Genomic DNA, 14,724 nt, shown 5'->3' with positions numbered 1-14,724 from the left:
CATACAGTGTGAGGAAGTTCTTGTTTGGGATAAAAAGCAGAAGAGTGGAATTCAAGAAGAGGAATCACTTGTGTGCCCCTTCCACTTAACCATGTTTTAGTTCTGTGTACATGCTTTAAACGCACACAGTGCAAAGTCAGATGTGAAAGACACAATTAAAAGTAAGGGAACAGAAGCTCAGGACTCATGAACACTTCTGAAACAAGTAATCTACAATATAGTTTTACATCAAACTTTGCTGTCCTCAGATGGCAGGAATATTTAAGTTACTGACAGTATCGTAAAAAGAAACCTCAGCTGTCCTGAACAGAGGTTCTCATGAAGAAAAATTATGCTCAGAAATGAAAAGGACTTTTGGGAATATTATTTTTAGATAACTTATTGGTCATCTAAAGTTATTGAGGGAAACACAGTTTCCTCAGGTGCATGATAAAGGGCTCTGTAGAACATTCCTAGTGCCTGACAGCAAATTAGCCAGTGGCAATTTGAGGCAAGGTTGCTGGGATTTTTTCTCCATCAGTCACAGACAAGCCAAAAGACATTTCCTCAGATTTGTGGAATTTGTTGGCTGCTCTCTGTAAGGGTTTTTTACACAGCTATAGGTAGTGTGCTTAAAGTTTGAAAAGAAGAAAGAAGCTTACAAATGGAAAGTATGGAAATTTAGTAGCCCTAGTCTGCTTTTTAAATCTATCCAAAGGCTGGGAAAGCCCTGCAGCTATTGGGAGGGGGGGGTATATGGCAAGGAAGCACAATAATGCTGAACAAAAAACTCTCTTCCTGCCTAATTAGTCCTCTCAACATATCATTTTTTAATGTTTTTATTTCCTTTCTTAAATCCCATCTTTATGCTGGCTTTGCTTGTGTCATTGACTAACTGCTCTGTTAGTGGCAGAGATGCACAGAACCTGTGATCCTTACTGCCCTTTTTCTTTAAATGATCCTTCATGGTGTCTTTCTTCTAAAGAAGGTGCTTCTTTATTCTTACTTGAGCTCCTCTTGTGGCTGTGAACATCTCTATTTTGGTATGCACCCAGGAACAAAATCTACTTTGTTCAGATGCACAGGCCGGGCATCATTGTGCATGGCAGGATTAAAAGTATGGATTGAGGATCTGGGCCCAGGTTAATCAAGCATTTTAAAAACAACTGGGATGATTTGCCTGCATATCGTAAACCTACAAAGAATTCAAAGCATTCAGCTAAAACTGTGTTTCTCCAATGAAGTCAGCACCAGAGGGACATTTGTTGGAATAGGGAAGGGAGGAATTATCACTGGGCTGTGAGGCAAGCTTCTTTCCATACAAGTCTTTGCCAAAGGAAAAAAAAAAACCAAAACACACCACCTCTGGAGAGCAGAGGGAATAAGGTCACTAACGAGACTAAATTGGTACATGAAGGGCTGTGGACACCAAGTCATCATTTCCCAACAACAGGACATTGCTTTCAAGGTAACTTCTGTAACCTACTACCATGGGAATAGAAGACAATTGTCACAGTTCATGAGGAAGGATGCACTCACTAATCTAAGAGTAATATAGCTGGGCCTTCATCAAGCATTAACAGGGCTCAGGAGGACAGAGTTCAGCAGTTATTAAGCATTGTTAGTCCTTCACTAATAGTTGAGCTTAACATGTACTGCAATCAATCACTGATAATGCAATGATAAAGACCCTACAATTAATTCCTGTTTCTCAAAATCACCCTTCCCTGTCACTTCCAGAAGTATGCTTCGTTAATATCTGTCCCAATGAACAGAAGGGGGTTGTAATTTAAAGTCACTTTACACCTTTATTAATTTCCCACATAAATTTACTGGGGCATTTAATGCACTGCCTGGTGTCCATTACTAATCCTTTATTTATTCTGTTAGGCTAAGGGCTGGACACTTGCATTACCAAGAAGTATTTAACTGCATAACCTGCTGTTAAAGCAATTTAAAATTCAGATATGATTATTTTATCCAGAGTGTGGAAGAAAGGTACTTAGCATCAGATTAAGGATGAAGGATTAATCTGGAGTATCAGTGTTTTTTTTATCTATACCTATAATATTGCACATAATTTTTAGATAAAAGGGTTGCAGTACTAAATTCTTCTGTCAATCCAGCTTTTAACTTTCTGCCTTCAAAATGATACAGATTTAAAGAATTTGTTTCAATTAGGCCAGTTCCAAAGACACAGTGAGACATTTTCACCAGAATATTTTTCAGAGTTTTAATAAAGATGCTGAAAAAAATTAATTATTCCCACAGACTTTAGGGGGAGTAATTCAGAAAAAAATAAATAAAGAAATTCACCCTTATAATTTCCAGAGAATGTTTCTGATTAGTCACACTTCGATGTCATTAAAAAAAAAAAAGCTTTAGTAATTTCAATTTATAAACTGTTCCAGCTCCCCACTGGATTAGAAACTAATTTATAATATTGTTGGGTAGAACAAAGAAGCAGCAAACAAACCCCACAGCTACTCAAAGGACTGTGCATCATACAAAGGCACAGGGGAAATTGTGTCAGAGTTTTCCTTCCTTTCAGTTTATAATGTTGTCTCACTCAGCTAAAATAATGAAGCACAGCCATCTCAGGGAAAGCATGCAAAAAGCAACTCAGTTGCACAGAACAATTAAACCAATCCAGTTTCCATCATTCCTTTGAACCAAAATACTAGGAAAGCTTCCAGCAGGAACATTGTAGCTCTCCAAGCTATAGGTAGATCAGGACACACAGGTTAAGGTATAAGATCCAATCTAAAAAAATTAAATGGAATTTTCCAGTTTATCAAGACTAAGCTTTGAATTCTAGAACTTATCTTTCCTGGATTCACATAACCGCTAAAGTGAAAACAAAAGTGAAGTTGAAGAGAAATACAAATCAAAATGTAAAGCATCCCACAGACATACATGGCTCTTGTTTTCTACCTTGCTGTAGTCAGGAGCTTTGTTCATGAGAACTGCTCTTTGCACTCTCTGACTCCTGCATCTGATCACACTCTCAGCTTGAGCACACTGTCCCTAGACTGCCCAAGTTCCCCCAGGACCATGCTGCCATGACAGAATGGCACAGCCTAAAGGATTTTTACACTTCTGAAACAGTCTGTAGATATATCCTAAGCATCAATGGGCATCACACAGCCCTGCTTGCTTTGAGAACTCTAATAGGATCACTGTGTTCTCTGCTACAGCCAGTTTTTCATGTCATCAATAATTGCTGGCTGGCTGTTTTGTGAACTAAAATTAGTGACACAAAGGCCCTTACAACTAATCTAAAAGAGGACAAGACTATCCACACTTTGTCCCTTACATTTTTTCATTTTAAACAGACACTCTTGAAGACCTCCCTATTTTCCTCCCATTGTTTTCTCTCACTCTTCTCTTTCAGAATCATTAGGTTGCTGCTTTTAGCTGCTGGGTCAGATAACCTCCTCCCTCCACTGCTAAAAAAAATAATATGTAGCCATCTTTCTACAATTGCAGAAATGTTCACAGAAAAAAAAACCCAAAAGTAAAATCAACGTATTGAGCCAATTTCACATTCCTGATGTGCCTAAGCTTGGTCATGATGAAACCTAATGAGAGACACAGAGGACTTGTTCTTGGAGAAACTGTGTAAAGTCAGGAGGACAGGAATCCTGTTGCTGAATTCCTGTGGTAGGAACCCATTTAGTTTCATTGTAGTTTGTGATTAACAATACTGAAATTAAGGCCTCCTTGGAACTTTGACACAGATTTAGATGTAAACACCAAGGCACTTGAAAGAGATGATGTGGGTCTCCCAGGAAGACTTTCTTATCAACAACATATTTGAGGCTCAGAGAAGCACAGCAGCTCAGGAGACATTGACTACAGGGAGGAAATTCTTTTGGGTGCAATGACAAAAATTAAAATTGAGCAGGGCAACAAAATGACTACCCTACTACCTGGAGACCAGGTTGCTTTTTTGGATGTTTACTATCTTATTTGGATGTTTATCTCAGGTTGCTCTTTGGATGTTTATAGGCAAGCTGTTGCTCCCTATCAGACACGTTCACTCCCTCCCCAACTCCAGGTGTTTCCCTGTCATGCCATGAGCCATTAAATCACATGTCAGACAGGACATGAAAAATAAGTTACAGTAAGCCCCTGGGGGAAAACTTGGAAGTTATCTAGAAAGACAGTTCCCAGGTGGGGATAGACTGGTGCATGAGCTACCTCCATGCTTTGGGAGAAAGGGTCCTTGGGATCACACAGTGATGAAGATATTCTGTGGTTGCCACGGAAACAGCGCTGGCTTATGTTTTGGGGGACTGGAAATGTCTGTCGGATAATCGTCAACCTCCCAATTGACCTTCTCACCAGCTCCTGCACATCCACATCATTTATTTCCTGAAAGAGAAGGCAAGGGAGAGGACATGCATCAGAGTCAAAATGCAGAAACGTGACCACCAAATGATAAACAAAAAATAAACTGAGTGGACCAAGAGGCCTCTGGTTGACACACAGCTATTGTCAATCTCCACCACAGCCTCAAAACCAATATGTGCATGCTCATTAAAATAACCGGTGGTAATCAAATACCACCCTAAACGGCAAAAGTTCAAAGTGTAAAGTGTACTGTGCTCAAACCTCAGCAAATACTTGTATTTTAATAGCTATTTCATTTGGGGTTTTCTCTGACCCCCCTTTTACCTCTCCTCATATTCTATTTGAAACTGTTTCACAGCATCCGTGACAGATAATGTATAAATCAGTAGGAGGCCATAGCATGATGTATTTCTGAGTGCAACACTGCTCAGGAGCAGTGAAGGTAGAGACAATGTTTCAGGCCTTAAGTGCTCATTTCCTAGATTCAGAGTATCAAGAACCTATAAACAATGCGCTAGTTAGAAATCATTTACCAAAAGGGCAAAGAAAATGCATAAGAGCATTCTAGGTATAAATGTGCTTGTTTATAGCAAGACCTAATTTAAAAGCAAATTTTTATTCCATAGTGTACCTATTAAGGCTTACAGCTGAACACTCAGCTCTACAGACAAATACTTAAAAGAAAAAAATAGCTAAGTAAATCTACCAATATTAAGCTTGAAGTATTAACTTTAAGATAAGTTAGGGAAACCAGAAAAACATTTTTTACATAGCATAAATTCCTGCAGGTTGGGAGCATGGTGTTTTACACTGTTGAATTATGAGTCCCTCAGGGAAGTTGAATAAGAGGAACACAGGCTCCCAAGCAACACCAACTGACTCCAACCTTCACATAAGAACTTGAACTTTAGTTAAACATGTTTTGTTTCCTGATGATTCAAATAGCTGGCAGCTTTCAAGGTAATTTTGCATCTGTATTTTCCTGTAAAATTGTAGAAACAATCTAAAATGTGTACCAACTTTTTAACCAGGATCTCTTTCTCATCACGCTGAACTGTCTGTCCATGAACTGTCTTAACTACAGAGGCTGATGCCCCAAACTTTCCAGACATTTAAAACTGTGGATATGCCCCAGGAAGGGAGGTGGATCAAGAGGGTCCTATAGGCAGCCTGCACTTAATATTCTCTTGCATACAACCACAGTTTATTGAATATTTTTTCATTTGTGTATTTATGGATTTGTCACTTTTCAAAGGATGTGGCACATCTGCATTGTTAATACCTGCAATGAAATGCCATCATCTCCTTCCACCTTAGCTCCCTGATCTATAACCATATTGAAGAATTCAGGAGACACCAGGATAGACTTGATCTCAAATTATGGAATCTTTCTTATGGAAATGAAGCCAAGCTTTATGAAAAAGCAGCTATTTAAATGTTACAACAACCACCCCAGTTATTTTGGCTTTTTTTTTGCTGTTCCAGTATAATATCTTTTCATTATTTTGAAGGAACTACTTTGGACATACTGGTATTTCTTTCCCTTAAATTTTGAAAGAAATATATGTAAATTATAGCTTCTATTCTCTTGACTACAGTAAAAGTATTTTATTTGCCTTCACAGATTATCATAGTTTCTGAATTCATCTGTTATTAATGTTCTTTATGAAATCAGGGTTTTTTTCCTGCAAAGAGAAATAACATAGCATCAGCTGTGTTCAGTGTAACACCTTGCATTTATGGTCGATCAATTCTTAATGTACCACAGATAATGGCTTATCTCAGCTTAAGATGCTGTCTTTTCATTTAGCCTGTATAATTTCACTAGCTGTGAGGTAAAAAAAATATATATATAATGCTGTTTTAGCAAAATATATAATTTTTTTTATAACACTTTCAATATAACCATAAAGGAGAGCTCAAGAAACTTTTTATCTTGACTTTAAATTATATACTTTCTCAGAGGATTTAAAAAAGTTTGCCTGGTTTCATTACGCAGTATATCCAAACCGTAACACCAAGATTATTAGACTCACTCTAATAATGTAAAAACAGACACCTGGATAGCCACATTATGTTGCCAAGAACTACTTTAAAAGAGATTTTGACTTTCAAATCCTCAAGCATTTATCTTTCCTGCCATAAAAGTGTATCTATGTTTTCTGCATTCAGCACTTTTTGGTGCATTTTGAATAGAATGTTCTCATTTTATTTTATCTCTAGGTTACTACCTCATGTCATTATACATCACCTGGGAAATAATAACAGAATTGAAACACCAAAGCCATTCTGTGTGGTGGCCAAGGAGGTACATACATCTATAGATTAGTGACAGCTATTATTTTAAATGCTCATTATACCATAAATCCAGATTTTAGATTGACAACAAAGCAATGCCATGCAACCCCAAATTCAACATTAGTCATTTGCTATGTGTTTCTTTGTCGTTTTCTAAATACTTGGCATTGACTGAGTGACAAGCCTTTTATATAATGACTCTCCAATATCATCTCTCATTCTTGAATTTTGGATCTGACTTAAGAAAACTATATAAAGCAACTATTGTATGAGAGGAAACAATTTTCATTTGCACTTCAAAGGAGGATACAGTGTAACAATATAAGGGCGGCAGATGAAATGTTATACAAGCGTTGAATGTCAAAAAAATTAGAAAGTTGGCCAAGTTGAACTGAGTTGGCACCTGAATAAATTTAGGCTAGGTTATGTGAGGTTGTGAGGTTGTTTTTCTCTTTTTTTGTGTTTTTTGTTTATTTGTTTTCCTTTTTTTTTAATTTTTTAATTTTTTACATCAAAAATTCAATTTATACTTCCAAGCCTTTGTTTTGCTGGTCTGAACATGGAATTATGGAGAGACTGTCCTGCCACAAATGGAACAAAGATAAAATTAGATGTACATTTCATCTAAGCAGGCAAATAAATTAGGAAAAAAATGTGGATTTAAATTAACAACTTTTTATAGATTGATTAGGAAACAAGAATTGAAGAGGATCATCTTGACATATAAAGCACGACTCCAATGGGGATGAAGACTACATAATGGACATCTAATATTTGTCCCATTATTTTAAGATAAGCAGCCCGGGCAGAGACTTAGTATTTACCACAGAGCAATTGTACCAGCAGTGAGACACATGGAGGGGAAGAATTTATTTACCTGCTCCTGTATTAAGCACCAAACAAAGGCAAAAAATACCTTTTCTAATGAAAACATCTTAACTTTGAGCCACAAAGATGGTTCCAGTATTCATAATAAAGGGGACATGCACTATTTTCCAGTGCATACCAGGACTTCATCAAAGAGAATCCTGACACTCAGAGAGGAGAGTGTTCCTCCCTTATCCAAAAGTCAGCAGAGGAAAAAAGGGTGGCTTAAGGCCTCTAGGCTGCCACTGCCCACACCAGAGAACATTTGTGCCCTTCCCAAATTTCTCAGCACTTTCTAAGGAGAAGTTGAGGTAAAAGCATGGCTGGATGAACTTCTAAGAGGTTACTCCAAAAGCAGATTTTGAACTGCATCATCACTTGCTCCTATGTATCTCCCTTATGGTTTTTAGGCTTTGCAGAAAAGGATGAATAAAACCTGACAGGACAAGGAGAAACTAATTTTAAGCTTTCACAGAGAAAAAATCCAAGATGTTGGAGAAAGCAGGGTTCTCTCCATCTGTGCATCAGCTGTCACTAATGCCAGGAGCTGGCAACTTGGTTGCCCACCTGATCCAAAGAGGGTGTCATTTCACACAGGCCCACCAACCCGGTGGAAAATGTAAGGGTTCAGCTGAAGCTCTAATGCTATTATCAATCATTATCCATATGAAAATGTTCAATATAAATGAGCTCCTGGAACTGAGGTGTGGTTATAGGACCTGATCTAATGGCTTGAGCTTGAAACATGGTTATGCTCTACACGCCTACTCATGGTGGAGTGCATTGGGCTTGAAACATGATGAACAAGATGAATACGTGGGCCAAGGACAAGCCCTCTCCTAGGAAACAGTCTTCATCAAAAAGAATACAACCTTTGAATACGACCTTTTAGGTCCCCCAGTCCTCTCTTGTGCTGTGCTGGGCAAACCTGTTGGACCTTTTCCCATAAATTGGTCTTTAAAAAGTCTGGAGGTTTTTTTCATTCTTTCATCAAGCAGGAGTTTTTCCAGACTCTGGTGCCTCTGGTAATTAGAAACATTTTAACAACTTTTGACCTCAGTTTACTCACGCACAAATTGAACTCATTTGTTCTTGTGTCAACCTTGTCCTTTGGCTCTCGACAATGATGCATTTATTCACATTCTGTAAGTGTTTATAAACAGAGAGCACATCCTATTTTAGTCTTTGTTCCAACCAAGCCAACTTTTCCCCTCTCCTCTAACACAAATCAACCTTCCTGTGCACTCATTCCATTCTGATTCTAATATATCTGGTCATAACTGACCGCATTATGGCAGATGAAATCCAAACAATCCTTTGTAAAGTAGCATTAATATTTTCACCTCTGTATTCCAGCTCTAAGCAGTGGAAAGTGTTTGGGGCTGTCCTTAAGTAAACAATAGCAATAAGGAACTGGTGGCAGCCGCAGGTATTGCAAGGTAATAGTAAGGTAACCCTAAACGTTTTAACAAAGGAAAATGCTTGAGAGAGACATGATTTAAAATGGAAAAAAAAGACATTTCTTGCATTTAAAAAGAGCAAGGTAAAGTGATAAAAATCATACAAATGCCCCTTCTTCGGCTCCACTAAATAAAATCTAAGTTTACTGTACAGTTGTGAATTAAAAGTCATGAAAGAAATATCATTTTTTATCCTGGAGTTTTGAAGCTGTATTTACTATTGTGCAGAGGAAATGAAGCAAGGAAAGACAGATAGACAGAGGGAGAGAGAGTGTGAGAAATCCATTCTCACATTTCGCTAAGGCATATTTGATCATGACTACATTCAAATCTATGATTGCTGAAAATTTTAAATAAAAAACTGTAACATCTGCTTTAAGGCCCTGAAGAAACAGGAACATTTATTTGGAGAGCATTTCCTCAGCTGACTATACTGATCAGAAGAGATTTGCATTATTTGCTATGGTCTAATACGATGCATTATGTTTTAGCAAATTATGAATTCTTTCATTTTATAGGAACAAACCCCCTCCTCCCACACTTACATTATGATACACACTCTTCAAGAAAATTTGCTGTATTGCATAAAGTAGCAAGTAATGGGACAATAAAAATTAAGGAACTCTTTGCAGGCATAACAGCATTTAAAGTGAGCAATTAAAATAGCAGATGTTACCTCACAAAGCCTAAGCAGATTCCTGATCACAAAACTGAAGTTGGTATTTGCTTCTGCATTACTATAGTTGGTAAGAAGGTTGTATTCCCTTGGCACAGTGATGGAAAAGGAAAGACAATTCCATCTTCTTTTGGTATCTCAAGGCAAGGAATTATTTGAATCAGATGCACAATTTGTGCAACAACACATTTTCACTGTCATAGATCATTTTAGAATTTCAAATTAGGAGGCCAGAGAAGCAGTGTTACAGTTACTTATTTGACAGTGTCATTTAGCCAACACAGGCACTCAAGCACAGATGTCTAAGCTGTCACAAAAGATTCACAGAAGCAAGGAAATGGGCAGAGCTCTGAGATCATCTCCCAGTCATATGGAGGTACTGTGGCCATCAGCAGGTAATGGATGCCCACCTCAAACAGACTGGGACATAAAGATAGCTGGTTTATGTATCACACAGAAAGGGGGCCACAAAGCTCTGCATTTCCAAATCCTGCACTGCCAAATAGAGGCATTGCAATCTCATTACTGAACTGGCAAAACATTGCAATAAGCAATTACCCAGCATCAAACACTCAGGAAACATGTAGATTTCTCCTCTAATTTGAACATAGTGACGAGGAAAAATTGTGCAAAGCAGAACACTTGCTGTAGTATTATCTACCGATCTTATTTATTGCTAATATGATTTCTGTGTCCTCATAATATTGAAATTATTTGCATTTTTAAACAAACAGAGCTGGAAAGCTACCTCAGTACCCAATATGGATTTAGGTCCAGAAGCAGATTAAGCTGGGATAGCACTAAACATATTCACTTTCTCTGAAAGAGAAAAGAGGAATTACTGAATGAGATGCAGAGACTTTAATGACGATGGTTTAGAGCAGTTTGTTGGAATGAACTTAATCACAGCTTTCATCCTTTTCATATACAAGACTATCAAACTAAGAAGGGATGATGCACATTTCTCTGTGCAAATCATTCAGCTTTTCCTGCTGCTGGGACTGCAGCCCAGAGAAAGAGTTTTGGAGTGGAGAAGGCAGCTGAGTGGTAACCACTTTGATTGCTCTGCCATTTCATCTGCTGCAATGTGCAAATAACAATGCTTAAAAAGCAGATTTCTTTTTTCCCATGGAGACACTAATTTCTGAATAAAAAGCAAAGAGAAAGCATATATGCTAGGAATGGACCCTCAGTCTTGTTTGGTATTTTTTGAGGGTGAAGGAGCTGAAACAGGTAAAAGCAAGCACATTCTTTAGATCTTTTAGAAAGCATGTAACATTTAAAACAAAAAAATCAATGGCAGTGTTTTTAACTTGAACAGCAAGCCAAAATCTGAGCTTTGTCTAAGAAACTGCTGTCCCATATACCGATTACAGAGGACAGCTTTAGATTCACAGTTGATGCTCTCCTTAAAATACTCAGTGTTAACTCTGAAGTGAATTCTAGTTTATTCAGACATGAAAAAGAAAACATGTATGTTGTTCACATGACCACCTGCAGATTAAAGCTGGGTTCTCTCCCAGCAAAACCCCATTCAGTGCTGGAAAATACAGCACCGCTCAGGAGCAAGGCAGGGCCCAAACTAATGGTTATGCTGGACCTGGTTTGTTTACACAGCATTTCCAGAGACACTTTTCTCCAAAAAAATGGCTAAAAATCCACTGGTTTAGCACAGCATACTAATGAAAATCCAATAATTAAGTATGAAAACAGAAGTGGATAGTAAATCCAGGTAGCATGACATGGAATTTACATGCAGTCTTTTATCCTGAGAACATACAGGAGTTGCATGATTAACATGTTAGGAGATAGTCATCTACTCAGGGAATCCAGCTATTTTCCACCTAAATTATTTTTCAAAAACCTGAATGCTGTCAAACCTGAACTGCAGTGCTCAATATTTCGTATACAAAACTATTTCACATATTGACTTATCATATTTTATCTGACAGGCTTTCATGGAAGAACTTATTTCACAGTGTAAAAGCAGAATCTCAATTTAACTTACTGTTTTCCCTTTATGAACATTTATATATGACCTAATCCAGAAGTCTACAAAGGAGCCTCCCACTAATATCAACAGGTTTGGATATCAACCATCACAGAACATTTGGAGAGTTCATAAAGGAAAGAGAAATATGGGATTTTGTTATTATTATTATTTTAAATTTTATTATTGAGAAAAAAAATCATCAAAATATAAACAAAATGCAAGGACTCCACCACAAAAGATTAGATATTAAAAAAAGGCCTTAAAAATCCTGTGAAAACCATCAGCTCAATTGTGAACTCTTGAGATATTTAGAAATAAAGGGGTTTTTTTTCAGTTTATTTTCCATTTATTCATAGAGTGACTTCCATTTAAAACAGGCAAGAAAAAACAGCGAAGTCCAAGAACTTGTCATTCTACTTTTATTAAGCAACATCTACTCCCTCAGTGTGCTTGAACTTTGTCATAGCTACTGCTTCCTGTTGGCAAAGGGAGAATCAGCATGAATATTGTCAGTAAGGATGAAAACAGGATTCATGGATCACAACAATGTTCACTTGACAGTTACCTCATTTATAATGATCCAGTGACAGTCAAAAGCAACCAAATTAGTCTCCACGACCTGAAACAGAGAACAAACCAGCTATCAGTCAGCTTGCTTGGGAAAGCCAGAAAAAAAAATTAAATAGATGCTCTCTGCAAATGACAAAAACCAAAGCACATGCTCTCTAGAACTTTTGCTATTGAATTGAGGATAGAAAACCTTTAGCACCATGCTGCAGAAGCATTTGTGTTATTGTTTGACTTCCCAATTAAACTTGGAAATACATTTCCTTGCCAGCATCACAGGAAAGAATATGTTTCAGTTGACTGAGGAGAAAAATGAAAACATTTTTGCTTTAGCACTGTGTGTTGAGAGGAAGCAACAGAGAGGAAGGCAGAAAATGAATATCAAGTGACTTTTGTAAGATTTCTGTATTTGCTGCTTCTAAGGCCTTTCCAGTGTACACCTACTCTGAAAGCCTCTGAATTAAGGAAAAACAAAACAAACCCAAACCAAAAAACCCCACATCACAAATGCTGGAGTTCATAGAAGTGCAAAGAGCAGGAAGGAAAGGGTTCTCCTGAGAAAGAAGGCTGTCACAGGGATGATGAATTATAGCCTGTCTCAGGTTCCATGCACAGAAGGCCTCTCATCCTCTGCTCATACATCTTCTCCTTTTCTTTGCTGAAAATTTCTCCATGACCTGTCTTTTATGCTGGACTGAACATGTGCTTTCTAACTCATCTTTCACTCAGTCCTGTCCCTCCTTGAATCCATTACACTTTTGTGGCAAGTCACTTCTCAATCCACTTCACAGTGCAAATGAAGAGGATAAAAATACACTTGTTCTTCTTTTATTAGGTAGGAAAGAAATCATTGACAAAAGGGAGGCCAGAAACAAACTCTGGAAAAAGCTGGACACCCTATTTTTTTTTTCTGCATGAAATTGAATTAGGATTAACATGCAAATAGCTTTAAACATAAATTAATCCAAATTTATTTGTATAGTTACCATGCTCATCTTGATTCACAAATCAAAACCACTGGATACTTAAAACTGTATTGAAAGGGGCTGCATTGAGCCCCTTAAAAAAACACAAAGAAAAAACTCCAAAGAAAAACAGAAACAAATCTTGGGCTTGACAGTGTTTAAGTGTTCAATTAGATGCCTAGTGCTGGCCTCTTATTACTGGGACCATTGACTTTTAATGACCACCAACAGAAAAAGCACTTGCCAAGGATGGTGGCAATTTATACTGTGCCATGGCCAAAGGAGAACAATGTAACTGGCCACAAATCTTAAGAGCATCGAAAAAACTCACACTGATAAACCTCATTATTAATTCAAAGGCTATTAGAACTGGGGTCACTGCTTGTTTAGCAGAATGTTAAGGCAAGATTGGAAATTCTGATCTGGAGAGACCTGGTTGAGGGGAAAGCAGGAGCAGCAGTGTATGACTGATTGCTTATTTGAAACTCTCCCAGCATCGATCAGAAATCAGGGGGATTAGCAGCCATAGCTGCTAATGGAAAACTTCAGTTTTCTGGAAAACTTCAATAGCATTAGCAGGAATCAGAGTCCTTAACTTATGTGGAGATCAATAGGTAAAATCAACATGATATTTGGGTGTGTAGCTTTGACATTTTCTTGCGTTCTCCACTGCAGGTGTTCCCACAGCACATAGAAAAGAACAGAAATTGAGTAACTGTGATAGGAGGCAGCACGACAGACTGAGCCAGGAGGTTTGAACTGGAACATGGCTGCTCTCATCAGATGGCTCATAACAAACCAGTTGGAATACAAACACACCCAGGAACCAAAAAAGGTCAAAAGAGGACAGAGTAGTAACAAAATTCTCAATGGAGCATTTGCTCCTTACATAAACTTCCAAAGCATAGAAAGTTTATCCCATTTGCAACATAAGCTGTCATTTAATTTTTCCATAAAACAGAACAAACCAAAGCCTTACTAAAGCAGGAACAATTCTGCTAGTCAATCTACATACAGTTCTGCTGAAAGCAAGCAGAATTAAACACAAAAAAAAGAAAAAAAAAGAAAAAAAGGCAGCACAGTCAGCATGTTTTCTCATTTCTTGTCAGGTTCCTAGCAACCTTGTCCTTCCTAACTTTTGGCTCTGGGATGTCTTTCCGGGAACGTCTGCCCTGCTGTAACTGCTGTGCTCAAGATGAGGTCTCCTAAGGTTCCTGTGGCTCCAAGGCAATCTGTCAGTGACACCCTCGAGTCAAGTCTCCCAGTGGTGGTAGGAAAATGACAATAACTGTGTTTCACAAAGGGCTCCTAAGCTTTTTCTCTGCTTCCAAATGGCAGTCAACCAAAAATTCAGATTTAGGGAATCCACAAAATGAAAATCCACATTTTCTGTTTATTTCTCATTAACGTGTTAAAAGTGAGCCAGATAACTTTGTGCCTGAAGCTTCAGCTGATCAGATTTTCATGTATTGTATCTCCCATTTTTGTTTCAGTTCATTTAGTTTCTTAATAAGTATTTGCTTTGGAGTACCTACTTTTTCAATCATAAAATGTCTTTTCAAC

General features: G+C 37.8%; 1 protein-coding gene across 7 annotated transcripts in view; it reads right to left on the bottom strand.

The window, feature by feature from the left end:
• The window catches only part of GRID2 (glutamate ionotropic receptor delta type subunit 2), a 681,167-nt gene that overhangs the window by 207,201 nt on the left and 459,242 nt on the right, over positions 1–14,724 (bottom strand). For all 7 annotated transcript variants that reach the window (XR_013182016.1, XR_013182018.1, XR_013182020.1 and 4 more), the window contains exons 5-6: positions 12,195–12,248; positions 4,183–4,356 (exon numbers count right to left, since the gene is read on the bottom strand). Coding sequence is in view for 2 of the 7 variants with exons in the window: in XM_054633768.2 (XP_054489743.1) it covers positions 4,183–4,356; positions 12,195–12,248 (228 nt within the window). In the remaining 5 variants the exon portion in view is untranslated. The remainder of the gene's footprint in view (positions 1–4,182; positions 4,357–12,194; positions 12,249–14,724) is intronic.

The sequence above is a fragment of the Agelaius phoeniceus genome, chromosome 4 (assembly GCF_051311805.1).
Source record: "Agelaius phoeniceus isolate bAgePho1 chromosome 4, bAgePho1.hap1, whole genome shotgun sequence".
NCBI classification, from domain to species: Eukaryota; Metazoa; Chordata; class Aves; order Passeriformes; family Icteridae; genus Agelaius; species Agelaius phoeniceus.
Note: the sequence above shows the minus strand (reverse complement) of the source record. Positions and strands in the feature narration are given on the sequence as shown.